General features: G+C 41.5%; 1 protein-coding gene across 2 annotated transcripts in view; it reads left to right on the forward strand.

Moving 5' to 3' along the window:
• EFCAB6 (EF-hand calcium binding domain 6) overlaps positions 1-26,595 on the forward strand; it is a 270,887-nt gene that overhangs the window by 98,932 nt on the left and 145,360 nt on the right. For both annotated transcript variants that reach the window (XM_077469390.1, XM_077469391.1), the window contains exons 7-9: positions 1,765-1,901; positions 11,851-11,969; positions 20,458-20,585. In XM_077469390.1, the coding sequence (XP_077325516.1) occupies positions 1,765-1,901; positions 11,851-11,969; positions 20,458-20,585 (384 nt within the window). The remainder of the gene's footprint in view (positions 1-1,764; positions 1,902-11,850; positions 11,970-20,457; positions 20,586-26,595) is intronic.

The raw sequence follows: 26,595 nt of genomic DNA on the forward strand, positions 1-26,595 counted from the left end.
CTGGTCTTGTCTCCACCCCTCACCCCGCAGCCTGTAATGGGTGGGGCCTGCCGGGTTCCTTCCACAGCTCAGCACTCTGCACAGGACATGTACAGAGCAGCTACTTGTACAAGGTGATCTCTTGGTTTATAAAAGCATTTCATGCACAGAAAGGTAATTTATATCCTTACGACTACTGAGGAATATATTCAAATAATTTTTTTTTTCTGGTGTTCAGTTTTATGAAATATTTGATTTTTTTTTTAAATATTTATAATAATAATAATGATAATTATTTAAAAAAAACATATAGTTGAATTGTCTTAGGTTAGACTGCAAATGTGGAATTACACTCCCTAGCTTAACTAAATGGCTAAACTAACATTATTCTCTATTCTGCTGGATGTATTCACCCTGTCCTGCACCAGGAGGCTCTGCATCAATATGAGAGCTAAACAAGTACGGCAACAGCTTATCCCAGATTTGGTTTTGAGGCTATCCTGAAGAGCCTTCTGTTAAAGCCGTTGTAAACCGCTGGTGCTTAAAAAAAAAACAAATCCAGCAAGGCAATGTCATAATGTGCTAGTATGCATAGCATACTAGCACATTATGAGAGACCTAGCTTAGAACTCGGCAATATCACCACTGAGACAACTGACATCTTCCCCCTGTCTTCCTTCCGGGTTTGCCACCTTTGGCTATTAGTGGCTGGGGACGCGATAACCTTACTTCCACGCAATCGCACAAGAGCCGCCATTTCCGGCACAGGCTCTGAAGGTCTGGCACTGTAGGCTGGACCTTCAGAGTGCATGCACGGATGATGTCATCGGCTGCATGCAATCTGAAGTTTGGGAGGTATTCACAGTACCTACAAGTAAGCCTTATTGTAGGCTTACCTGTAGGTAAAAGTGGTAGTACAGATTCTACTACCACTTTAACAGAGATTGATTAGCACATTTACACAGACAACTGGATGAGTCAGACTATTGACCCCCCTCCCTCCTTCCCTTTCCTGAATGCTCTGTTCAGAGAGCTCCCCATCCATAGTTTCAATCAGATTGAAAGAACCTAAAAGCAAAAAACATAGGGGTAATTTACTAAAGGAAAATCCACTTTGCACTGCAAGTGCACTGGGAAGTAAAGTCACTGTAGATCCGAAGGGGACATGCAAGGAAAATAAAAAACAGCATTTTAGCTTGCACATGATTGGATGATAAAATCAGCAGAGCTTCCACACCTTTCAGATCTACCCCTTAGATTTAGAGCGACTGCACTTCCAAGTGCACTTTCAGTGCAAAATGGATTTGCCTTTTGTAAATAACCCTCACAGTCTTCTGGAATTCCAGTGTGGTACCTTGTATTAAATGTTTATTTGCAAAACTAAGATTTATATGGACAGTAAAAAAAAGTTAAGGAAACACATGCAAAACATTAGTTTAAAAATTCCTAAACTTTAAAAAAATAGAAAAGAGACCCAGAATCATTATAATTTTGCTTTAAAGCATGGGGCATTAAAAAAGTGTGGGGGGGGGGGGTATAGTTCTTTTCGGCTCCCCCAGAAAAAAAAATTTATGTACTGTCTGAACGTCTCAGGCAACTGTTCGATTTTGACACTGTAAAATATGCTGACAATATTATTTTGGAAGTCAGCAGTTCTATGGAAGCACCTTCCCCTCCTTTCATGCTCTCTTTATAGTGTACAAAATTGCATTCTATATTTTCCCCATATTTCATAAGCTTTGTGCTATATAGTATTTATGACAAAGCCGGTTCTCCTCCTTCCAGATATCCAAGAATCTGAAGAACATTGTCAGGTCCTGTCGACTGTTTGATTATAACCAAAATGGTCAAATTCAAAAACATGAACTGCGGCGTGTTCTGGAAAACTACTGCTTCAAGATGAAGAATGTGGAATATGAAAAGTAAGTGTGATAGAAAATACTGTATATAAATCTCTGCAAGTATTTGGGAATAATCTCCATTGAGTTAAATAAATCAGTGAATAACTTACTGTGAACCAGGAATGGAAAACGTGTGCCGCTCAGGCTACAAGGGAAAGCAATCTTGTGTCCACCACTTAAAGTTCAGGCCAGAAAAGGAGCTTATCTCAGCTCCAAACAACTGTTGAGCAAAAAATGAATCCCATGAAGCCGCACATCAATGCAGACCCACTGGTATTGGAATGAATGGCAGTTGTAGCTGCCAGGCCAAGCCCCCAGAAGCCTAGGCTGAGACTTCCATTCATTCCAGTACCAGTGGGTCTGCATTGATATGCGGCTTCATGGGATTCATCCTTTTGCTCAACAATGAATAAAATTAATGATACTCAAAACACTTAACAATTTGAACTTGGAAACCTAATATCTCTCCTTGGTGGCTGGGTCTGCTGTCCACCTTGTAGTGCTGGGTTTGTGAGCTGAAGGCTTTTTTTTATGGTGCTGTCTTCCTGCGGGCTCAACCACATTAATGGGTTACCATTGCTGATTACATACACTAGCATCTGCCTCAGACTTGGTGGAAAGGAACATGCATATGTGACGCATGTAGTGAGGGTCATATTGTGGAGGTAAGAGAATACCCAAGAGGGAAAGGTGGAGGTCCTCAAATGAGCTTGGAAACCTAATATCTCTCCTTGGTGGCTGGGTCTGCTGTCCACCTTGTAGTGCTGGGTTTGTGAGCTGAAGGCTTTTTTTATGGTGTTGTCTTCCTGCGGGCTCAATCACATTGATGGGTTACCATTGCTGATTACATACACTAGCATCTGCTTTGGACTTGGTGGAAAAGAACATGCATATGTGATGCATGTAATGAGGGTCATATTGTGGAGGTACGAGAATACCCAAAAGGGGAAGGTGGAGGTCCTCAAATGACATCATCATCAGATTGCAAATATTTGGATTTGGACTTGTCAAGGACTTTCACATTTTTTTACTTCAAATTTTCATTTCTATATCTTTGCACTTATCTATGTTTATTAATTTATGATATAAAATACTGCATGTAATCATTGTTTATACAAACTGTATGATGTAAAAATCTTATAATCAAATTTGTCACTCATAGAGCTATTTAAAGCTGTATGCCAGGCTTATTTTCCGCCTTGCACCTCTCATCTTCTGTACTGGAACTCTGCACACTGTGAGCATTTCACAGCGGTGGGGGGGTGTTTTGAGGCAATAGCCTCCCCTAAACTGCTGGCCATCCTAGACAGTTCTGGCACAGTTAGCCCAGATGTTTTTGGCTTAATACTATGATGAGCAGTTTCACTGTTCAATAGGAATGTGAAGGAGGTAGTAAGGGGTGGGCAAGCTTTATTACCTATAGAACGTATACCAGCTTTGCCTATCATTGCCCGGAATTTGGCTGTGATACTAAGGCCCTAGGTGCCTGTACTTCATACCTAATTATATATATATTTTTAATGACAATTTGATTTTAAATGGTTTGTTTGAGCAGGGTGTAACATGTCCTCTTGGGCCTCGTCACAGCCGGTGCACCTCCATACCTTAGCCCTAGTCCTGGTATTATTGAAGATTGTACACATTCTAGGATAAAAAATGATAACGGCAATATAATGACCAAAATTAGCCAGCTCATGTTTATTGGCATTACATGCTCAGTAATCAGGGTGGGTCATTAAGCACAGGAGTTTGCTTTCCCTAACAAGCATTGTTCATCATTAGCAAGCATTAAAAGGTCATGTGTTATTTTCTGTGTTAATGGATGATAATTGCACAATGAGTTTGTCCAATAAACAGTCATGCAAACACATATCATTTTGCTTTATTCATACTGGCAGCATTAAAACTCTAACTCTGTAAAGGGGATATTAAAATAGCAATAGATAATTTGTATCTATTAGTGGTAGTTATGTTACAGCAAGGAATGTCTAATCAGAAATTGGTAAAAGTGGCAATCCCCATGTATATAGAGTATGTATTTACAAACTGCTTATACGGCCTCATGCACACTGGTTTATTGTAAACACTGTTTCTCCTGACAGGAAAGATCAATATTAAAAATGCACCTAGGCCGCAGTTTTCAAACGTGTTTAAACGCGTACAGGCACATTTTGGGTGTTTATTTCTTTCACCTAGATTTCATTGGGAACAAAATTGACATTTATAGCGCAAATATACTACGCAATAACATACGCAATAACATAAACAACAAAGAGCAAATTCAAAAGGAGTTTCTCACCGCAATTTTTAATCATTAAGCAGTCATGCAGAAATGAGGAATGAGTGACATTGGGATGTTAGACAATCAGTTAGCAGAGCAATGCCTGAAATTACATAGCGCTCATTTTCCAAAAAGGCCCCTCAACTGGGGACTGCGCAGCAAGAAAAAGCAGTGCAGTCATCCATAGAACCAAAAAATGGATTCTGCTCTTATGTGTAGACAAAGACAATTCCAAGGCGGAGAGAGTTAGAAGAGTTTGGGTGTTTATTTCATTGGCCAGAATTGTACTTTATTCTGACCATTAAAATGAATAAATGCTCAAAAGCACAGCTAACGCTTAGGCCCGTTTGGATGATTTTGACATTTTTTATGCCCAAAAGCTCCTTTCCTGAATGTAATTCTTCTGCTTTCAGGAAAAGAGCTGTGACTGCCTCTAAACTCTGCTGCTTTTAAACTCCTCTAAAAGCCTATGTGTGCATGGACAAATAGTGGGAGGTTTACTAAAACTGGAGAGTGCAAAATCTCATGCAGCTCAGCATAGAAACCAATCAGCTTCCAGGTTTTATTATCAAAGCTTAGAAGCTGGCTACCATGCACAGCTGCACCAGATTCTGAGTATTCAACTTTTAGTTTATCTCCCCCATTGGCTTTTATTGAGTAGAACATCCAAAGTCTCAAAAACATCAGTATAGGAGCAGCAGTATGCATGTACCCTAAAAGTAAGGTTTTTAAAACAGCCATCTATTAGATTAATTTTATTTTTTTAGTCTGCAGTGTTAATTAAAATAATACTGTTATCCTTGTGCACTTCCTGTTACAGGGTGATAACGGTCTCCCAATTTTACTCCTGCATGGTCACCATAATACATCCCCTCTCAATGGAGACTGCAAGCAGCCTTGTTAGCGCATACTTGCAGCCATTAATGGAGTCTATGTAGACAGGAAGTACCCAACCCCTTTCACCACTCACAGGCCAGCCTGTATCCACCTCAGTTTCCTGCAGCCAGCTGGGTGCCAGGGCCCTGGAGTGCACTCTTGCTCCACTGTAGTCCTCCTTTAAAATCATGGGCTGCACACTAAAGGTGTTCAACTTCAGCCAAGGTTTATTGCAATGACAACACACCCAAAGTCATGCCCCCAACAGGTTTTACCCACAGCAAGCCTTAATCCTGATTAAGCTCCACTGTGGGTGAGACATGTTGGGGGCATGGCTTTGGCTGGGAGTGAGTGCTGTGCTATCATTGCAATAAACCTTGACTGGAATTTGAATGTCTTCCGTGTGCGGCCTGTTCTTTGGATGGTAGACAGGAAATAGTTGCAAGGAGACAGTAGTACTAATATGCAATAAATGATACAAAATTATAAAAACCGTATTTTTAAAAAAAGGTTTACTTTATTATTTTATGCTAAGCACAAACAATTTTATCTACTTTCTGTAAACTACTAATCCCCCCACCTCCCCATATATTGAAGAGAAGAAAACATGTTTGACATTTGGCCTGGTTGACATACTGTAGCAATACAGTAGTGGAGTAAGAGTTAAGCTGGCCATACACCTCTTTATGAGGGAATCAATAGATTCACCCATCCATGCTAGACAGCGTGAATATGCAAATCTCCTGATGCTGGCTATTTTATCCCATGACTGCAGCTGATTGGTTGCACTCATTGTTCTGACAACTTTTTTTTCTGCCCAACTCCTTTCTTAATTGAAATTTGTTGAGCTCCTGCTGTTTATCACGTTCCCCCCATACCTCAATACCAAATATTCTGTCCCTATTAAACCGATTAAGAAAAATTACTGGCCTGTTAGTTAGTTAGGATAAATCAGAGGCGCTGAATGTCAACTTGCCAACCTTGACACAGTATCAAATCCCAATTCCCCTTCTTGTGGCAACAGTCGTCCCTTTCTTATTTGGGTATTAAGCTGACCTCCGATGTTACCTCACTATAAAAAACGAACTACCCACCCTTGTTCGCCCGCCTATGGGAAGACACAAAGACATGGTCCGATGTGAACCTGTCGTGGATGGGTAGAATCGCATCAGTCAAAATGACAGTCCTCCCATGGCTACTATATTATTTTCAAACTTTACTTATCCAAGTCCCCGTCGCCACCATATGCCGCTTCCAATCCAAAATCCTTCATTACATCTGGGGTTCTAAAGGTCCTAGAATAGGCTGGGCTACAATGCACGCCCCCAAAGATGTGAGGGGTGTGGGGGTGCCTGAGTTTCGAAAGTATTATATAGCCGAATAGTTAGCCCACTTACTCCAACTGCACAGCTGTCATTATTGCCCTGAGTGGTTCCCACTGGAGGCTCAGGCATGTACCTTATCTTTTTGACTTCCCCAAAGCACCGCAAAGATATTTTGAGCCAGACATTCTCTCATTCCTTAAACATATGGGAAATGAGTTGTAAAAGATGGTCTCTAAGGTCCGCACACACTCCAGTGGCCCTGCTCTTCGTCAATCCCCTGTTCCTTCCAGGCAGACAGCCCAACAGGTTTATTTGGTGGGTAAACAAGGGACTATTCTGGATAAGCGACTACCTATGTCACAGAGGAATACGTCCTTCCTCACACTACCCAGGCATCAGGGTCCACTCATTCATATTATCGATTACGATGATTAATATTGTTATACACGCCTCAGTCGCCCTCATAAACAAACCAGTGGACAATATCCCTAGACATACTCAGACTTTAATATATTATATATTCTTAGCGGCAAAAATAGCCATTGTGTCAGCCTGGAAAAGCCCCATTGTAGACATAGCATTGATGAAACGCAAACGAAATTGGATCATAAACGAGAAGATAGTGAGCATTCTAAATGACGAATCAACCTCCTTTTGAGACCTACAGGTTCCTGAGACATAAGGCTATCCACTCGGATGGCCGACCACAGATTCCCGGATGGACCCACCTTTCCCTCTTTTCTCTCCTCTTCTCTTCTACCATAGCCTAATTTCATGCTTACCTCTGGCATTGTGCTTCCACGATTTTCTTGCTTTCCTTCTTCTTGGTTAACCCAGACTTGCCTAGGTATAATGGTGAGAATAGGGTCTCCTATGGGGGACAGTTATGTTAAACAATTCCTGAATGGGGAATGGATGCGTTGGGGGTGTGGCCTGGTTGGAGTCTAGGCTGAGGTTACCATTCATACACTCATAAATTCATCCAAGGGACAGGAAAAGCGCAACAACTATATTGTACTTCAAAGCAGGAACCAGAGCCACCTTATATACTCAGCAAATATGGTTACCCCCATTAACTTATGGAATTTCAAATTTTACATAGAAGCAAGGTTTTTCTTTTTTTTTTCAGGAAAACCTCACATTAATAAAATTAGTTACATCTTGCTGATCTCCATTTGTATATCTAAAAAATATTGAAAATATTATATAATCCCTTTTAGATTACCACAATTGCATACAGTGTATATATCTGAAAAGCAAACAGATGATGGCTTTCCTTTAAATGTGACAATACTGTGTAATGGGCAATGTCCTGTCAATAATGGAACGCGACCTCTTTCCTCCTACTGAATAAAACTATATAAGTTAATTCAATAATAAAAGATTTTGAAATCTGTCTTACAGCTCCCCATTCTCCAGCCCAAAATCCCGCTGGCATAATGAAATTAGGAAGGCAATAACCCGGCGCAGTGTTTTATTTCACAGTAAACCCAGCGTTTTTCACTACGATCAGAAAAACAGCTTAGATCCTTAAATTGAATTTGTATCCATTCCAGAATCACATAAGCAGTAAATTATAAAACGGCTGCACGGTTTTCAATTAAACTGCTAAGACACAAGGAAAAGGATTTAAAAGGAGAGACCAGGAGTGCTGGGCGAGTGAAGCTGGGGGGGTGACAATTCACTGCATCACAGCTGTCCTCCCTTGAGCAGTAGGGCTGTAGAACAAGCTGGTGCATTCGATGTGCAGTACAAATAAAAAGAGCAGTGAAAAGTATCAGCGCCGTAACTTTTCATGACTGTAATAAAAAAATGCTCGCATGTAAGGCGATAAAGAAAATATATGACCACTGAAATAGAAATGTAAAAATGAAAGGGATGTGTTCATCAAAAATAAAAGAACATACTTTAAAGTGTAACCATGGCCAGGTTATGGACATTCAAATATGTACATGGTCTTAGCAAACAGTGAATGAGCTTTAAATAAGCTGTCATTAACCTCTGTAGCTGATGCATTGTTGATCTATTCATCCTCAAATTTCACAGCGGCAGTTCTGAGGTTGAATGTCAGCTCTCTCCAATCTCATTGCTCTCGCCTTTTCTACTTTGTGTTTACACTACAGGTTATAAAGCTGGCCATACATTATACAGGTTTCTTGTTTAATTTACCTTCAACTATGTAGTGCAAGGTCCTGAATGATTGCATTTAAATTGAAAGTGTTTAGGTTTGACCTCATATTATATGGTTGTGGTATAGTTAAAGGACAGGTTATAAAGCTGGTCATACATTATCCACTTCAGCCCCGGACCAATTTTCATGACCCCATTTTGGAAAGTAGACACCCCGAGCTATTTTGTGAGAGGCATGTTGAGTCCATGAAATATTTTATATTTTGCCACAAGTTGCAGGAATATTACATTTTTTTTTTTTTTTTTGCACAAAGTTGTCACTAAATGATATATTGCTCACACATGCTATGGGCATAAGTGAAATTACACCCTAAAATAAATTCTGCTGCTTCTCCCGAGTACGGGGATACCACATGTGGGGGTCTTTTTGGGAGCCTAGCCACGTACGGAACCCCGAAAACCAAGCACTGCCTTCGGGATTTAAATATAAAACGCTACCAAAAAAAAACTGTTAGCAATCGCAGGGATCAGGCCTGACTCTGGGATTGCTGTAGTTATGTGTTTAGTGTTTTGTAAGTGACAGTGATCAATCGATACTGCACTTGGGTGGGCTGGGCGGAGGGGCAAAACGCAGGTGCTAGCAGGTATCTGGGCTGATCCTGCTAACAATGCATTTTTTTGGAACCCTAAACTGCTGGGGACGCTAGTATAGATCTGATCAGATCAGATATTGATCTATTCAGATTCTATACCACTACAGGAGGTTTATGCTTTGCGTGTGGGTGTTAGCGGTACTGGCACTAACCTAGCACTGCCTGGGGTGATGCAGACCCTGATCCTAAAACCTAATTGATATCACCCGCCGGGTGATCAGGGGGTTAAACCTTTATTGGGTAATAAATGGTGGGTGCCCTGATGCTATAAAAAGCAAACTAACCAGAGTCACCCGTAACACTTATACGGTGATCACTGGTAAAAGGGTTAACTAAGGGCAATCAGGGGGTTCAAATTTTTATTAGGTAGTATATGGGGGTCCCTGGCGCTATATAAAAACCTCACAGGGAACCTAAATAACTAACTGGCTAACCAGCGTCACCAGTGACACTTATACTGTGATCGCTGGTGAAAGGGTTAACTAGGGGCAATCAGGGGGTTAAAACCATTATTGGGTAGTATATGGGGGTACCTAGCGCTATAAAAACCTGACGGTGAACCTAAAAAAATAACTAGCTACTTAGCGGCACCAGTGACACTAATGCAGCAATCAGAAAAACGATCACTTAGTGACACTGGCAAAAGGGGGTGAAAGGGTTAACTAGGGGCAATCAGGGGGTTAAAACCATTATTGGGTAGTATATCGGGGTACCTAGCGCTATAAAAACCTGGCGGTGAACCTAAAAAAATAACTAGCTAGCTAGCGACACTAATGCAGCTATCAGAAAAATGATTGCTTAGTGACACTGGCAAAAGGGGGTGAAAGGGTTAACTCTAGGGGCAATCAGGGGGTTAAACCTTTATTGGGGGGTGGTAGGGGGCTACCCTGGACCTAACACTAACTGCCCTGACAGTTTTTATTGTCACAACTGACACTGAATGCAGTGATCAGTAAATAAATGATCACTGCAATCAGTGACACTGTAACTGGGGGGGGGGGGGCGGGGGGAATCGGGGGGGGGGGGTTTGTGTACCTATGTGTGCCTACATGTTAGTGTAGTGTTGGCGCACACTTACTTTCACTTCTCCTCGTAGTCCGGTCAATAAGACCGCCCCGAGGAGAATGACATCACTTCCTCCCTGCCTGTGTTTACTATACACAGTGGGAGGAAGCTTCTCATTCACCAGGAGTGATTGAGAGGGGATGGCCAGAAACCAACGGCCGTCCCCTCATCCCGGATCGCTCCTGCAGCGAAACGGACCACCGCATCCAGTGGGAGAGGGTCCGATCGGACCCCCCACCCGCTGGAAGGCAAGCACGTACATGTACGTGCTTGTGCCTGTACATGCCATTGTGATGACGTACAATGGCATGCGGCGGTCCTTAAGTGGTTATACAGGTTTCTTGTTTAATTTACCTTCAACCATGTCGTGCAAGGGCCTGCCTGATTGCATTTAAATTGAAAGTGTTTAGGTTTGACCTCATATTATATGGTTGTGGTATAGTTAAAGGAAAATGGTACAAAAAAATTTGTATAATGTATGGCCAGCTTTATTCTACTGAGTTATTGCTGGGAGCAGCATGACCTGACCTTCTGGATCACTAATTGGAGGGGGGAGCAGAGTGAACTGAGCTTTTGAGTCACTGATGGTGGGGTAAGCAGCGGGACCTGCTGTGTCACTGCTTGGTGGGGGGAACTGAAATTGTTGTCCTAGAAGGGGAGAGTTCTTACCCTCACCAAGATCCAGATGTGCTAGGTATCTGAAATGTAGTCCACTGACTCTTCCTTCTCTACATATCCACCTCTTATGGTTACACGCTTCTCACATCTGTGGAGCAGACCTTTAATACCATCTGTGTAGAAGTATGCAGATTTGGAAGAAAACCAGCTATCAACCTCCGTAATGACTGCCTCATCATTGTGGAAATGTCTTCCCTGTAAATGTTTCTTCAGATTTGGAAACAGGAAGAAGTCTGAAGGTGCCAGGTCAGATGAGTAAGGTGGATGGGGCAGAGATTCATTGCCACAATCGTGAACAAAAGTGACAGTTGGTACAGGTCCAAAATGCTTTGTGCACATTCCACTCCTTGCTGTTTTTGGAAAGGTGTCACTAACCTGGGAACCCAACATGAAGCCATTTTGCTCATGTGTAAGATATTATGTAATATGTTGTAAACTGACCCCCTACTAATGTTCACCTCCCTAGCTAAGAAATTAATAGTCACATGTCTATCTTCAAGTACTAGCTGCTCAACTTTCACCACCACACTTGGTTGTGTGGCAGTTGACAGATGACCTTCCCTTGGGTCATCCTGTATATTTGTGCGACCACACTTGAATTCTCTCTTCCATCATTTGACAGTTTCATGTGATGGACAATCCTCGCCATACACAGCTCTTCATGGATTATTTGGGCAGATTTACCTTGAAGATAGAGGAACCTAATCACCTAAGGACCTGGTATTGAGCTTTGTCCAGCATGTATATCCACCTATAAACCTGCAAAAATTTTTAGATTCCTAGCACCTTTAGATCATGGTGAGGGTAAGAACTTATTGGCCTCCTCTCATATAATGACCAGTCATATTGCTTACTCTAGGGCCAGTTTAGACAAAAGCCAAATTACCTTCCAGGATGTTTCTGGATTCCAGGTTGACACTTAAGTTCTAAACTGAATGCTGTTTTGTAATGCTTTCCTTTAGGCTTTGGAACCGATATTGTATAAGCAAAAAACACACTCTGGACTACAAAGAACTGCTACGAAACCTTGGGATTAATGTAGAGCAGCAAAACAAGTCAGTACAAGAAAATGTTGCCCAAGGTAAGGAAGCTGGTGTTCCTGAAAAAGTACCAGTCATTTTTTTCTTTAAAGTATAATTTTTATATTTTAATGTGATTATTTGAGCATTTATTACACGCTTTTAGAACTGATATAGGGAACTGGTGGGCCATCAGTTACTGGGCTCGTATTATATATAGACACGTGAATTGGAGCATGGTGAGACACTTCATTCACAATGTTTATGCCACATGGCTCCAATGCATCAGCTCTGAGCTACTATGGTAAAACTATATCACTAAAGCCGCGTACACACGGGCGGACTGTATGGCCTACTTAGTCCGTCGAAACACATTTCAGCGGACAGTCCGCTCGTGTGTGGGCTTCAGCGGACTTTTTCAGCGTGCAGTCTGGCGTACTAAGTATTTCGGAATTTCCGTAATACTGTCCGTCATACTTTGATTTCAGCGGACAATCCGCTCGTGAGTAGGCTAGTTTGACGGACTAAGAATGGCGCATGCTCAGAAAGGATTTACACGGCAGAAGGTTGCATTGCTGTGTATTGGACTTCCTATTTCTAGTCCCGTCGTACGTGCTTTACACGTCATCGCGCAAGCTTTCGACGGACTGTTTGTGCATCCGTGTGTGGTCAAGTCCGTTCATTCGAAAGTATGACGGACTGTCCGTCGGATTGTATGACGGACTAAGTAGGCCATACAATCCGCCCGTGTGTACGCGGCTTTAGAACAAATGTAATGTGGATTTTATGGACGTGTTAAAATCAGAGTAATGTCATCTTACTAAGCCCCACTTATTAAACCAAAGCAACAAATGCCTTCCCCACTGTTAGCCGCAACTGAGGAAACACCTGAACTGCTGTTGCAGCGAATAGGAAGTAGGTTGTTCTGGGAATTTACCTGAAAAACAGTTGAACCTTTCCTTATATGAAGATCTTATTTGTTGGTACAACACACTGGAATTTTCCTTGTGCAATTACAGACCTGTAGAAGGATGGTCAATTACAACTTTTAGTTTGATCTCCAGACATGGCTCCAGTTCCCATCATGCTTATAGGTACATCTTGTGACGCAATCACTCTTACAATGAATTTAGGATCATATCTTATGCAGACACATTCTACAATGCTCTTCTAAAATGATCACAATTGGAAGAATGATTTATTTGCATTTTAATGTGTTTGGCCACCTTGCAGAGATACCCAGAGAGACCAATTAAATTCTGCTGAAAAAAACTCCCAGTGCTGGCTTGAAAATTAAAGATTTCAGTTACTTATAGGGAAAAAACAGGTCTTGTTTTAGGCATGTTGATAAAATGAGACATAGTGGAAGTCATGGATGACCATAGATGAGCAGGTATTTATAGGTATACCTGAGCAGGTATTTACAGGAAGATATTTACTAGTTTTCTCATGACGAGAATAAGCATGGGATTTGTTATAGTCTTTAGTCAACAATGACATTGGGGCAAGTATGCTACTCCTGAAACTTTGGAAGAGAGAAGAATTAGGAACCTCACGCATGGAGATTTTCCTACATGTTGGAAATTGTCCCTCTACATCAGGGGTCCTCAAAGTATGGCCCGTGGGCTGGATACTGACCACTTAGGTAATTTACTTGGGGTGGGGGTCCATGTGAGCCAGGGCGGATGCTTTGATTCCAGTCACTATTTCCCGGCCAGTCTACTCATCCGGCCGGCGGCGGCTGAATACTCGCAGCCGCCTCCATCTCCTGGGCTCTCTGAGCTGCATCCACCACCCGGATCATACTTTCAGGGGCTGGTCGGCTGCCCTGCCCCGCCCCACAGATCTGGCTGATGTTTCTCCTGTCCTCACTGCCGTCCCCGATCTTGGCTCCTCTGCTGCATTGTTTTGCACAGGTGTGGCTGCATTGTTATGCACAGGTATGGCTGCATTGTTATGCATGGGTTTGGCTGCATCGTTTTGCACGCTTGTGTCTGTATTGTTGTGCACAGGTGTGGCTGCATGGTTGTTCACAGGTGTGGCTGCATTGTTGTGCATGGGTGTGGCTGCACTGTTGTGCACAAGTGAGGCTGCATTGTTGTGCACAGGTGAGGCTGCGCTGATGGGCACAGGTGAGGCTGTGCTGTGGGGCACAGGTGAGGCTGAGCTGATGGGCACAGGTGAGGCTGCGCTGATGGGCTTTGTTCCAGCTGTGCTGATGGACACTGATCAGGCTAAATTGATCCAGCCCCCAAAAAGTTTGAGGGACAGTGAACTATCCCCCTGTTTAAAAGGTTTGAGGACCCCTGCTTTACATAGAAAACTGCTCCCCAAAGCTCTTATACATAAATAAGGATCTTTGGTAAGGTCATGTGGTTCCAAGTAGTGCTCAAAATCAGGAGCATTACGGTATATGCTCAAAAGGTTTGTGGACATTCTTCCAAATGATTGCCTTCAGGTGTGTCTAGTGAATGCTACAGTATACAAAAATATATTAGACAATTGTGCTCTTCCTACCTTGTGACAGCACTTTTGGGAAGACCCTTTTCTGTTCCAGCATGACTATTTTGCTGTTTACAAAGCCAGCTCCCTAAGACATGGTATGATGAGTTTAGTGAGAAGGAACTCAACTGGCCTCCACGGAGCCCTGAGCTCAACCCTACTGAACAAATTTGGTATGAACTACACGCCAGGACTTCTTGTTCATCAGTCCCTGACCTTACAAATTATTATTTTTTAGTTGAATGGCACATCTCTCGTGGAAATCTTTTCCAAAATAGGCAAGGTTAATGTTTCCACAAAGGTGGGCTTCGCAAAATAGCAAAGGTTTACTTAGGTGTGACAGTCGGGTGTCCACAAGCACTTGGCGATATATGTAAATCTCATGTTTTTATCAGGTTTATTTAGGGTTATGGACAACTTTACCCTGATAAGCCAATTAGTGTCCAGCTGTCTGTTCTCCAGAGCTTAACACTTGATTCCTTTAAGATGTCAACAAGCCCACATGATTAAAATAACATGAATAAAGTGGTTGCAACAATACCTTTCAACATCTGTAACCTCTGGATGGACAGGTACAGGAACAAAAGTAGAGCTGTTGCCCCTAGCAACCAATCAGGTCTTTCATCATTTAAGCCCTAGCGTCCTTTCATTAGAAATATTTTTGAAATTCTGATTTTTCTTTCTCCAGTTCTCATTTGTATTTGTTTTCTGACACTTCCTTGATAGTGATATACTGCTAAGTAAACAACAAAGTCTTCAACCATCGGGAAGAACATTTTCAGAAGATCTTGTAATTAATTTCTGGTGTTTATTAGCACAAGGAGTGGCATTTTGTTGCTTTTTTTCTAGTGAATAATGATGGCGTTCAGACACACTGAGCTAAACAAGTGTGAAAGACTAAAACTTTAAAGCAGAAATATCGGGACATATCTGACAGACATTTGTCCCATATTATAACATCATAACGTCTGCCCAACTGCTATGCAAATACAGACTTTCTGGAAGGTCACCCCCATCCTCACATTACAAACTCCGGTTTTACTGATAGGTGATTCCAGCACAGGGTATTGTGGGATGGAGGGGTGTATGGGGGAAAGCCTATCCATATTACGTGGGAATTCCAGTTAATTTTGTATTATTCTCAGACAATACAAGAAAGGTCAAAACTACAGCGGTAAAATGTAAAAATGTTTTAGGTAAGGGAAGACAGAGGATTAAATAAACAGCAGGAACCCATTTAATATAGCCTTTTTGACCATCACTACATTTCTGGAGACAATCCAAAATCTGGGATTTTCTTTTACTTTTTCACTTTCAATGAAAATGGTAAACCAATAGAGAGGGTGATTCTCCCTTATGGGGGGAATATAATGTAATGGGTATGCCATTCCTTCAGAGCGCATGCGCCTATGATGTCACCGGCTGCATATACAGTAAATATCCCCTAAACGGTGCATGTTTAGGGGATATTTAGAGTATCTATAGGTAAGCCTTAATATAGGGTTACCTCTAAGTAAAAATCATGTGTGGGAGTTTAGCCGACCAAGAAAATGTCATCTGAACTGGGTCATTCATCTGCAGCCAATGGCATTTCCCTGCCCCACAGCTGCACATATACTATGGGTATGCCTCAGAAGTTGGGGAATGCCTTGACAGCTTATGATTGACCCAGTACAGGGGCAGGCTCACTCAGGTGGGTGCAGACTTGGATCCACACATGGCCAGGCTCATCCCTGAATATAATCACCCCAGTCTGCTGATTGGATGAGGGAGAATAAGCATCAGCATTCTGAGAAGTCTGATGTTCAAGTGGAGTGGAATGCAGCAGTCCGGATCTCTAATGCCACGCACACACGACCGGACTTTTCGATGGACTAGGTCCGACGGTCTTCCCAAAGGACTTTCGGCGGAGGTCCGACAGACTTTGTGAACAAAACAGACTTGGCCACACACGACCGGACTAAGTCCGTTCAAAAGTCTGTTCGATTTGAACATGATGACATAATCGGGACTAAACAAGGAAGTTCAATAGCCAGTAGCCAATAGCTGCCCTTGCGTCATATTTGGTCCGTCGGACTAGCACATAGATGAACAGTTTTCCCAATTTTTAGTCCGTCGGATAGATTTGGAACATGTTTTATTTCTAGGCCCGTCTGACTTTTGGGGAAAAAAAGTCCGCTGGAGCCCACACACGATGGAATTGTCTGACGGATTCCAGTCCACCGCACCAAGTCTGACGAAAAGTCTGATCGTGTGTACGCAGCATAACATGCCACAGGGTGGTTTGGCATGAGGCATGCTGCAATAGTAAATACAAAAAACCCATATAAAACACTTTACTTAATGGCAGCCTGACTTCATTACAATGACAACCTAAGGTTCAGTTGAGCTTTTAAGCAAACTTTCTTTGTCTTGCATGGGGATAGTACAGATTTGCTTGAAATTGTGGGAGAAGTGAGCTTCTATGCTGCTAGATATCAGCAGAAATATCTGGTATTATAGGGGCAGGAAGTGAGGCAAAATTACCTCTATGGGGACATAGACAGATGTTAAACCCTGACAGATAATATAAAGACAGGGATCAGGCACTTGTACTATCATGGTTTACAGATTTTATTATTTTTGTTAATGAATACATAGCTGGACTAAAGGATGGCTTTTTATATTCACCTGCAGTATAACATTAATGGGTGTTTATTTAACTTGTTTTTGCAACATTTGGTGCATTCATTGGTTCCACGGCTTACAAGAAATGATTAAGTGAGTGTTTTTTTTTCCATATGTTATATCTGTGTGCTGTGTTTGACCACTGGCTTTTATTTGTGATTGCGACTTTTTTGTTTAGTAATTGTCAGTATGTATACACTTGCTTAACTTTTGTTAAACTCTTGCAGTGAGGCTCCCTCTGCATTGCAAAGTAAAAAAAATGTTATTTTTTTTTGTTTTTTTTTATCAAAGGGCTTTTATTGTGACAAAAGCAAAAGGCACTTCCAATACAGAAATGTAAATATACAGTCCATACATAAAACAGAAACAGCTTTACATATACAGGGAGTATTAATTTTGTCATTATACTGTATCTTATATAAATTCACAGTACATCTTCCATATTGCCTTTTGTGGAAAATTAAAAAAGAAAAAAAAAAAGAAAAAAAAACATTTCAACCTAATAATACTAGTGTGCTCTTCTCCCGATATGAACCTATAGCTATGTACCCTCTACCACAAAAGCAGTTTGTCCACTGCATCTCGCCATAACGTGTCAACCTTTGCATGCCTCTTTAAACTGTAAGCACAGCTTCTCGGGAATTGCTTGTTTTCTAGAGGAACATTAGAGGGCAGTTTTAATGACCATATCCCGTGCTTCCCTGGCAGCCGGTGTTCTGTCAAAAGAGCCAACTCGTCAAAATCTCCAATTACTGACTCTCCAGCAGCTGTAATTAGAGATTTAGACGAATTGGCTGTTTTCACGGAACACTGGAAATGCATACACTACGGTACACAACGTGTTGGCTGTTTTCACTGAACACCGGCTATGGAGGAAAAAAGTTATCGCTGCCTTGGAGGCGGCCATGTTGTTAGTTATTAGCACAGGTGGACTAACAATGTTTACTCATTATACCATCTACCGTAGTGTATACGCTGACGGTGTTCTGTCAAAACAGCCAAGTCGTCGAAAACCTGCAATTACTGCTGCTATAGAGTCACCGGAAGTGACGTAATTGGGGATTTTGATGATTTGGCTCTCTCCTCTACTCTTCAATGCTCTGGGTTCTGGGTGGGCCCTCAATGTCCTCACTGCTGGTCCTGCATTGTACATGATGATGTCAGAGTGCCTGCAACCAATGGAGCATTAAAGGGAAGCGGTTTTGTGGGGTTTGGTTATGCAGCTGGGAGGAAGCCTGTGGGAGCGAGGGACAGCTTAAGTAAAATTGCCGTTTATGTTCCCCATACATGTGTTTTTGTAGCTGTCTCTGATAGTCTATCACTTTTTATTCTTTTAACAAAGTTAAATGTGTAGTTGTTTGATGATTGAAATATGTCCCCTGATTACACATTGAATGCAATGTATATGGGAAATGTGTTGACTTTCATGCATTTATATAGTCAGGTTGAATAAAGACATCATGACAATTAAGGTCAACCAAAATAAACTATAGATAAAGATAAATATACAATAGTAAATGATTAGCCACTTTATCTGCATTAGAAATGTATGTAAGGGATCACAGAATGGCTGTTTATACTTTGTCATTATGACAAGTCCTATTGTAAATCTTATCAATTCTACAGTGGATCACATTTTTTTTGCATGCAACTTTTTTAAATATTAAAGGGCCAGCCCACCAAAAAAGGGGAATTTAATTTAAAGACAGAGTTGTGTGGGTTGAAATGTGCTGGGGACTCCAGTGGCAAAATCCACTATGATTCTTGGCTCTGTTATTCCCACCTTGCAGATTTGCTTCTTTTAACACACCTTTGAGTTTCTTTTGCTTCTCCAGTTGCATTTTCTTTAAACTAAAATCATTCAAAAATGAAACGGGGTAAAGATGACCCCTTGTAGTGGTCATGGCAAATGGACTCAAGGCTCCTGTTAAATTCATCCTTGCAGTGGATGCCGGCACTGCATGTTTTAAAGTGTAACAAAACCCAGGACCCTGCATTTACTATATCTGTCTCCCCCACAATACACAGAACATGGAAATGCAATAGCTTTAGTAAATATAAACTACCAAATACCTTTTTTCATCATCAGTATATAGCAGTCTTTTGACTCCTATCAATGCCTGGTAAAACTTGTAGGAGGAGTTTTTATCCCCCCCCCCCCCCCCCGATTGTCCTATAAGGCTGCAGAACCCCTGACCCTCTGTCTGGACAGTGCTGATTGGCTCTGTTCTGATAACATGCACTCTCCAAAGAAAAAAAAAACTCTCTCTGGGGGAAAGGAATACATTGAAATACTTACTTTTTTCATTGCTCAGACTTGGTCCTCTTTTTGCAACCAGTTCCCCAAAGCCATTTCTCTTTGCTGCTTGGCGAGTCAGAGTTTTCTGATATCATCACTTACAATGCAGGTCCTGCAGTTCTACATTGTACGCAAGAATATGGAGGGCCTGTTCACATCCCGAAGCATCAGACATCAGAGGAGAGCCACAGCAATAGCAAGGAATAATATAAGCATTTGTACTTATTCCTTTCCTTCCTTCCTTCCTTGCCAAACAAGCATGTAATGCCGCATACACACGATTGGAATTCTCGTAGAAAAAAGCTCTAATGGTTTTCCCATCGGAATTCCGATGGAATTTCGCTCAAGCTGTCTTGCCTACACATGGTCACACCAAATTCCGACATTCAATAACACTGCGACATACAGCATGTTCGACGGCACTATAAAAGGGAAGTTTAATGCTTCCGAGCATGCGTCAAATTGTTTCCGAGCATGGGTCGGAATTTTGCGTGTCGGAATTGCATACACACGATCGAATAATCCGATAGAAAGGTTTTCAGTCGGAAGAATTAAGAACAGGCTCTCAATCTAAAGACCGTCGGAAATGCGGACAGAAAAAGGCCGATGGGCATACACGCGGTCGGAAAATCCGATGAAAAGCTCCCATCGGACTGTTTCAAGACACATGATGCAGGCATGATCCACTATGGTCACCTTTAGAAACCCTCCTTGAAAAGTGGCATTCAACCATCACTGAAGTTCATAGTGAAAAGAAGTGGCTGCAAAAAAGCTGCAGGAGATCAAGGGCACTAATGTGCAAAGAAGGATCGAAAATGGTGAAAACATGTATTTCATTAAAAATGTTGCTTATGGACTGGAGTCTGAGTGAGCTACAAGGTGACGTAACTGTTTAGCATCGTTCAGAAACTGAAATGTTTTTGGTAAAACTGACCCTTTAATAGTCCTAAGGCATGCCTGACGTATTAGCTTGTTAGATGTTTGGATAATTTTATCTGCTTATTTTTCCATATGTGACTTGCTAAAAAGTTATTTTTCTGATAAAGCAGAGATTATTCTTTAATCAAGTATATTTTTAACAGCACTAAACTGGGAGGCCACTAAGTTGGTGCAAGAGAAGCAAAAGGGCTGGAGACTGCCTTCTACACCTAGTAAGATAAATCCAGAAGACTTAACTCTTGAAGAACTAGAAGCAGCATTTAGGAAGAAGGTAACTATGAGAGCTTGGGGGATTTGGGCTGACCTGGTATCTTAGTGAGACGTCATTATGTTTAACGTGGACCTGAACCAAACAAATGAAGATTTGCTATGTTATTAAGAACATCTGGAGTTGTTAATTGTGCCTGTGGGAACGCATGGGAACGGAGTTCCTGTACTTTTTCCACAACAGGAACTCAGTTCCCATTAGCAGCCGTGTCCTGCAAGACTTTGAGGTATGCGAGCTGTGTGGCAGGTGCTACACTAGCAGCTGCCCACAAAGCTCGCAATAGTAAGTGCCGCACACCTGACCATTCAGGTATTGCCAGTAGGGGGCCCCATGACAGCTTCTGCTTCGATCTACCTGTCAATCACAGCTAGCTGACGGGTAGATCAGGTCCCTGCTGCTAAGAACCGTTAAGCTTCATACAGACAATATGAAAATTGGATGAAAAATACTACTTTTGAAGAGTTCGTGCATATGAGCGTATCGTATTTTTTTTTTGGTGGGGGAGTGGATCTTGGGTGGGAGTTCCCACACTTTTTTCCCCAGGACTTGACCCCTGTTTATAGCTTTTGTTAGGAATTCCTCTTTAAAAATTGTGCCTAGGCACTCCTGTTCTGTGGCATCATAGCTGTATATCTGCAGTGTAAAATCATCTAGGCACTGCTGCCCCTGACTGCTAGTCTCACAAGATTTAGAGTGAGATTTGGTGGTGTCACTACCAGGCTGCTCACTGTTCTCCTTGCTGGAGAGGACCTCCCTGCAGGTACCCGAGGACCTGCAGTGCAAAGATCTCCCTGCTTCTTTTTTCTTTTTTTCTGGTACAATAATTTTATTGAAAATCAAAGGAAATACAATGCAGGGGTCACTCGCGCAAGGGGTCATTTATAATCACATGTAAATGAGAATAGTTTGCACCTTCAGATAGTAATTATTAAAAAAAAAGGGTGGGTGCATGCATGACAATATAACGAACGATGTTTTAAAGATTGAACAAAAAGGCCACACAGCAAAAAAGAAAAATAAGAAAATAAGGGAGGAGTGGGTCCTGCAGGCCCTGGTTTTAGTCTGCTGGTGAGTTAAAAGGTGCTATAATTAGCTGGGTTTAGTGTGGGAAAAGCATAAGATAGCCAAGGTTTCCATATTTTTAGGAATTTAGAGTGGGAGTCATGTAAAATGCTGGACACCTTTTCATGGAGCATCATAGTGGTCAAACAATCCTTCACAGCTGCAAATACGACTGTTTATTCTTTCAGGCCTTGGCTATGGTACGCTTAGCCAAAAGGAACAAATAGGTGGCCAGTTCATAAGAAAATAGACCTGGGATAGGGCAGTGCAATAGGGCCAACTTTGCCCTGCTTCTTTTGTATCCTTTCTGTGGATCCAATCTTCCTTTACCCCACTTGCTGCCTTTTGAATATTTTTTCACCAGTTGTCATAGGGCTGTATAGATGACCTTACGTATAGGACGCGGTGACCGCTTATATGCCTCTAAAACTGAGCAGCCTTGTCCTCCTGTAAACTTGTCAGAAGTGTAAACACACATTGGATAATTAAGCCACATTCAGCATTGACAGGCTTCGTTCATACTTGACTTATTGTGCATATTAAAAGGTGATAAAATACATCCAGCAATTATCACTGCATTGTTTTTGGGATAAGACCATCTCACAGCCTCCTTTCATCCATCTGATGCGAAAGATGGTAAAAGCTTTAGAAAATTGAGACAAAGGTTGAATCATCTCTCGCACGGAAGACAGAAAACATTGTGAGTCGCTGACAGATTGAAAAACAATATGGTTTGTCTCAGGCAGAACAATAACCACTTTCCTTGTTGCTATGGTGCTAGTCGATTGTACACAATACCGCTATGGAAATAAGAAGGAAGTTGTGGCCAATTTAAAAAAAAAAAAAGTATATTTTTATTGCTTTTGGATGTAATTCTTGAATAGAAAGAAAATATAGGAAAAGAATGTGTCTGCAATTAAATGGAAGTTCATTTCCAATCCAGAACCATCTGTCGTTGCTTAAGTAAACAGCCAGCAATGAAAACATAGCTGGTTATGCGTGGCCGTAAGGCATGTTCTATAGCGACAAGATGGCCAGATGCCTCTAAAGAGGCGTTCATTTTTCTTTTGTGTCATTTTCCTCCTGGATTAAATTTATCAATGGCCAATCTCTGGAAAGTGATCTAAGGCTGCCCACAGACAGGCAGATGGCTTGCTGAGAATGATGGGCATAGAGTTATCTGCTTGTCCTTGGACCCTCGGGGACTAGTTCTCACCTGTTGGACTACATAATACCTTCCCCTATTACTGGTATAGAGGCGATGAGAGGAGGAGAAGTTTTTTTGTCCAGCAGAAACCTAAGACGACCAATAAACAAAATTAAACATTTTCATTTTGATGGAACAATTTTGCTGTAGAAGTAATGCGATGAATCAGTTTAGTCCAAATCATTCCACTCATTCCTATTAAATAGGTAGGGAGATTTATATGGCCCACAGAACAGTCAGCAGACATTATCTGAAGATACTATAGACATAAATTGGTCTTCATGAATAACTCTCACAGGAAGCTATGGAGGAGAGCTGACCACATCTGGTTTTGCCTTGGAGAAACAGAAGCATCACCAGAGAACCAGTGATATTGAGCATATCGAAGACTTTTAATATTTAGTTCCCAATTCCTATGTATGTGCAGGGTTATCTATGAAAGATGTATGTTTGATTCTTAATTTAGATTTATGTAGTCTGAGCCTGACTCTGAAATTCTGTGGTCAGAGGTTTCCTGAGATCAGACAATTGCTGCCCCATTCCTTTTAGGTCCATCGTGTTGTTACTGTGTGCATAACCACAATGAACAGTGGGTCGGGCTATAGACAAAGCAAATTTCTTTCCTGCAACCACGGGTTGCAGGAAATAAATTTGCTTGATTTCCCCCACCAATACAGACAGTGTCGATGTAGGAATCCCTCCTGCCGAGCCATTGTCTTTTCCCAGTGGGGGCAGCAGAAGACAGTGATTATTGCTAATGGCTATAATTGCCGCTTGCAATAATCGCGAATAATGTGAAAGTTCCTGCTGAACGGGCAGAGATTTGAGCCGTCTATGGCTGGCTAAACATGTTATCTGGTTCCTGTGCTACGGTGCCATTCATTGTGAATATCACCCCTCAGCACCTTCACAATGTACCAGTTTTGTTCTGCCCTGAAATACAGAGGAACACATTAGCGTGCACTGCGCTGCACCATCAAGAATGCAGCAAGTCAAATGTTTGATCTATTGTAGTGCATTAGGCAGCCTATTCAAATGTATTGCCAGCTCTAATGCAACTCACATTAACACACGACTTAACACACATTAATGCATGTGCATTAAATGTACCCAACAAACCATCCTGGTGTAAATGGGCTCTTAATGCTGGCTAGAGCCTAGAGTCAGGCTGCGGCAAAATAAATGAAGATAAATAATAGTCAAATATAAACCTTTCAAAGGTAGTAACAATCTTGGTGTCAGGAGTCTGCACAGGAGATGACCAGATATATGTAGCTACACAAGGAAACTGGGACCAGACCATATGTATATATTTTTAAAGTTAGATTTATTTACAGCAAGAATAAAGTTAGATTTATCACACACCAGCAAACAGCAAATAGGAACAAAGCCCAGTGACAAAATACCTAATTAACCTAACAGAGACCTAACAACTAACTATATACAAAATATATACAAAATGAGGCACACAGGTAACAGTGATGCAAGGGAAGGGGGGATCAAGACTGGGTACAGGAACAAAGAGCGGGAGTAAGCATCATGGTACAAGATGCAAGGCTAGCTCAGAAAAAGGATAAACAGGTATAAGGATCTGGCAGCAAGGATGGCAATCAAAACACTGATGTAAGCTGCAACACCAGCGGTGGGACTTAAGTACCCTCCCAGCAGCTAGAGCCATGTGGAACTGATTGCAGGAACCTGCTGACTGCTGGGAGACACCCGTTGGAGGTCATTAAAAGTACAGCTTTCAAACCCACAGTGCCATCAGCAGGTGTACCAGGTCTTGACACTTGGACTGAATATTCATTCTTCTATGAGCCCAATAATGACTGGTTCACTTTAAAACAACTCTTGCTTTTGAAAAAAGTAAATAGAAACTTCCCTCTAACAGGGGATTATTTTTTATATTTGCCTGCTATGAAGCCTATTCCTGGAATTTTCACCCTGTTCAAGAGCTATGACCATCTAAAGAATCTAAACATCCAACACTTTTGAGTGTTGATTTCCCACATCCCCCACCATGTGTTGTAGTTCAGTCTACTAGTCCCTAGAGCAGTGATTCTCAACTAGGGTTCCTCCAAAGGTTGCTAAGGGTTCCCTCAGCATTGGGCAATTTCTGCCTCTCAGATGAGTTCCCACTGACACCATTGATCTTTTTAGCTATCTGTAAGGAGGTAATTCTTCCCAAAGAGCACAAGTGTAAGGACCATTCTTCCCACTGACCATCACACTATTGTATCATGAGTTGTAGACTTCTAAATTTTAGCAGGGGTTCCCCAAGACCAGAGAACTATTTCAAGGGTTCCTCTGTGTTGAAAACGTTGAGAATGGCTGCCCTAGAGAATCCCTGTATCTTGTAGGAACATAGGAGCTGGCAAACAAAACCTCTGTGCATCATAAAGGACCAGGCATCTGACATAGAAGGAACTGTTAAATTCCTAAAGATGGCCATAGACAGTTCACATTTGGGCCGGTTTAGCAGGGATCAGCTGAGATTCAAACCATGTATGGGTAGGCTGATTGTACCCAAGTATCGATCAACTTGGGTACAACCAGTGGATTTTGTGATGTACATATTGCCAGCTGCTTTAGCTGCTAGCAATAATCACTGTGTGTTCTCCTGGCCAGGACGGCTCCTCCACCCCCGCGGGGAGAACACAACAGCTCCGTGGGAGAGATTCCCTCATCAGCACTCGTGTTGTTGGGGGAATTGAGCGATTTTCTTTCCCGCAACCCATGGTTGCAGGAAAGAAAATCAAATCATCTATGACTGGCTTTAGATGTTATATCTCTTCAAGAGAGATACGATTCCAAGAATAGGCTCAGGGCTGGTGAGTAAAAACATAAGGAACTTTTTGTTTATTTTTTTAAAAGACAACAAAGTCACTTTAATGTGACATTGGGGTGAGAGTTTGGATGGGGTTTGGGAATAACAAACACGTACCTGGAGGCAGCTAAAATCTTCACAACTCCCTTTTCTACTGCACCGATACATCCTCAACTCTGATCAAATAAAGCATGTAGTATATAGATGTGTAAAAATATATAATGCATTACATTCCCATGCAATTTGCATTCCAGGTATATCTGGAAAGTGTTATAACTACTGTAAATATTTTAATTAACTTTATTTAAATAAATCTATGTGTAATTATGGCTCAAAGCTATGTTACATTTAAAAGAATTCCTGTTTTTAGATACTCTTCCCCTGTGTGTCTTGGGTGAATTGCACCTAGCTAGCTCAAAAGCGATGAATAATTATTTTACAGAGAGATAAATACAAACTGATAAACCTTTATAAGGCGCAAAACAAAATTTCAAAATATATCCACCATTTGAAAAGCACTAAAACACAGCAGTTTCCTCTCTTTGAAACATGACAAACCTCTCAGCGTCTGTTTGGATGCGTGTTACTTGATATGAAATGATTTTTTTTTCAAATATTCCTTTTAGTAGAAAAAAAAAAAAAAAACAGACTTAGATGTATTTCGAACACAGCAGGTTGCATTAGAAGAGAGAGTAATAATTCGAAACAAAATAAAAATTGTTGTCTCCATGTATTTAGAACTCCTAAAGCCAAACTTGACTTTCTAAGATGATTTTATAAGCTATTCTCTTTGCAGGCTGTCTTTCAAACGTTCTTTAAGTGTTAAGAAAAAATTGATACAGGTGTTTTGGGTAAAGGTTTGGGATCAACTCATGTATTAGACCTTGCAAAATAAGAAACAATCTAAAAACGAATTT

This window comes from Lithobates pipiens, unplaced genomic scaffold (assembly GCF_037356315.1).
Source record: "Lithobates pipiens isolate NorthernLeopardFrog02 unplaced genomic scaffold, aLitPip1_a1.2 Scaffold_8, whole genome shotgun sequence".
NCBI lineage: Eukaryota > Metazoa > Chordata > Amphibia > Anura > Ranidae > Lithobates > Lithobates pipiens.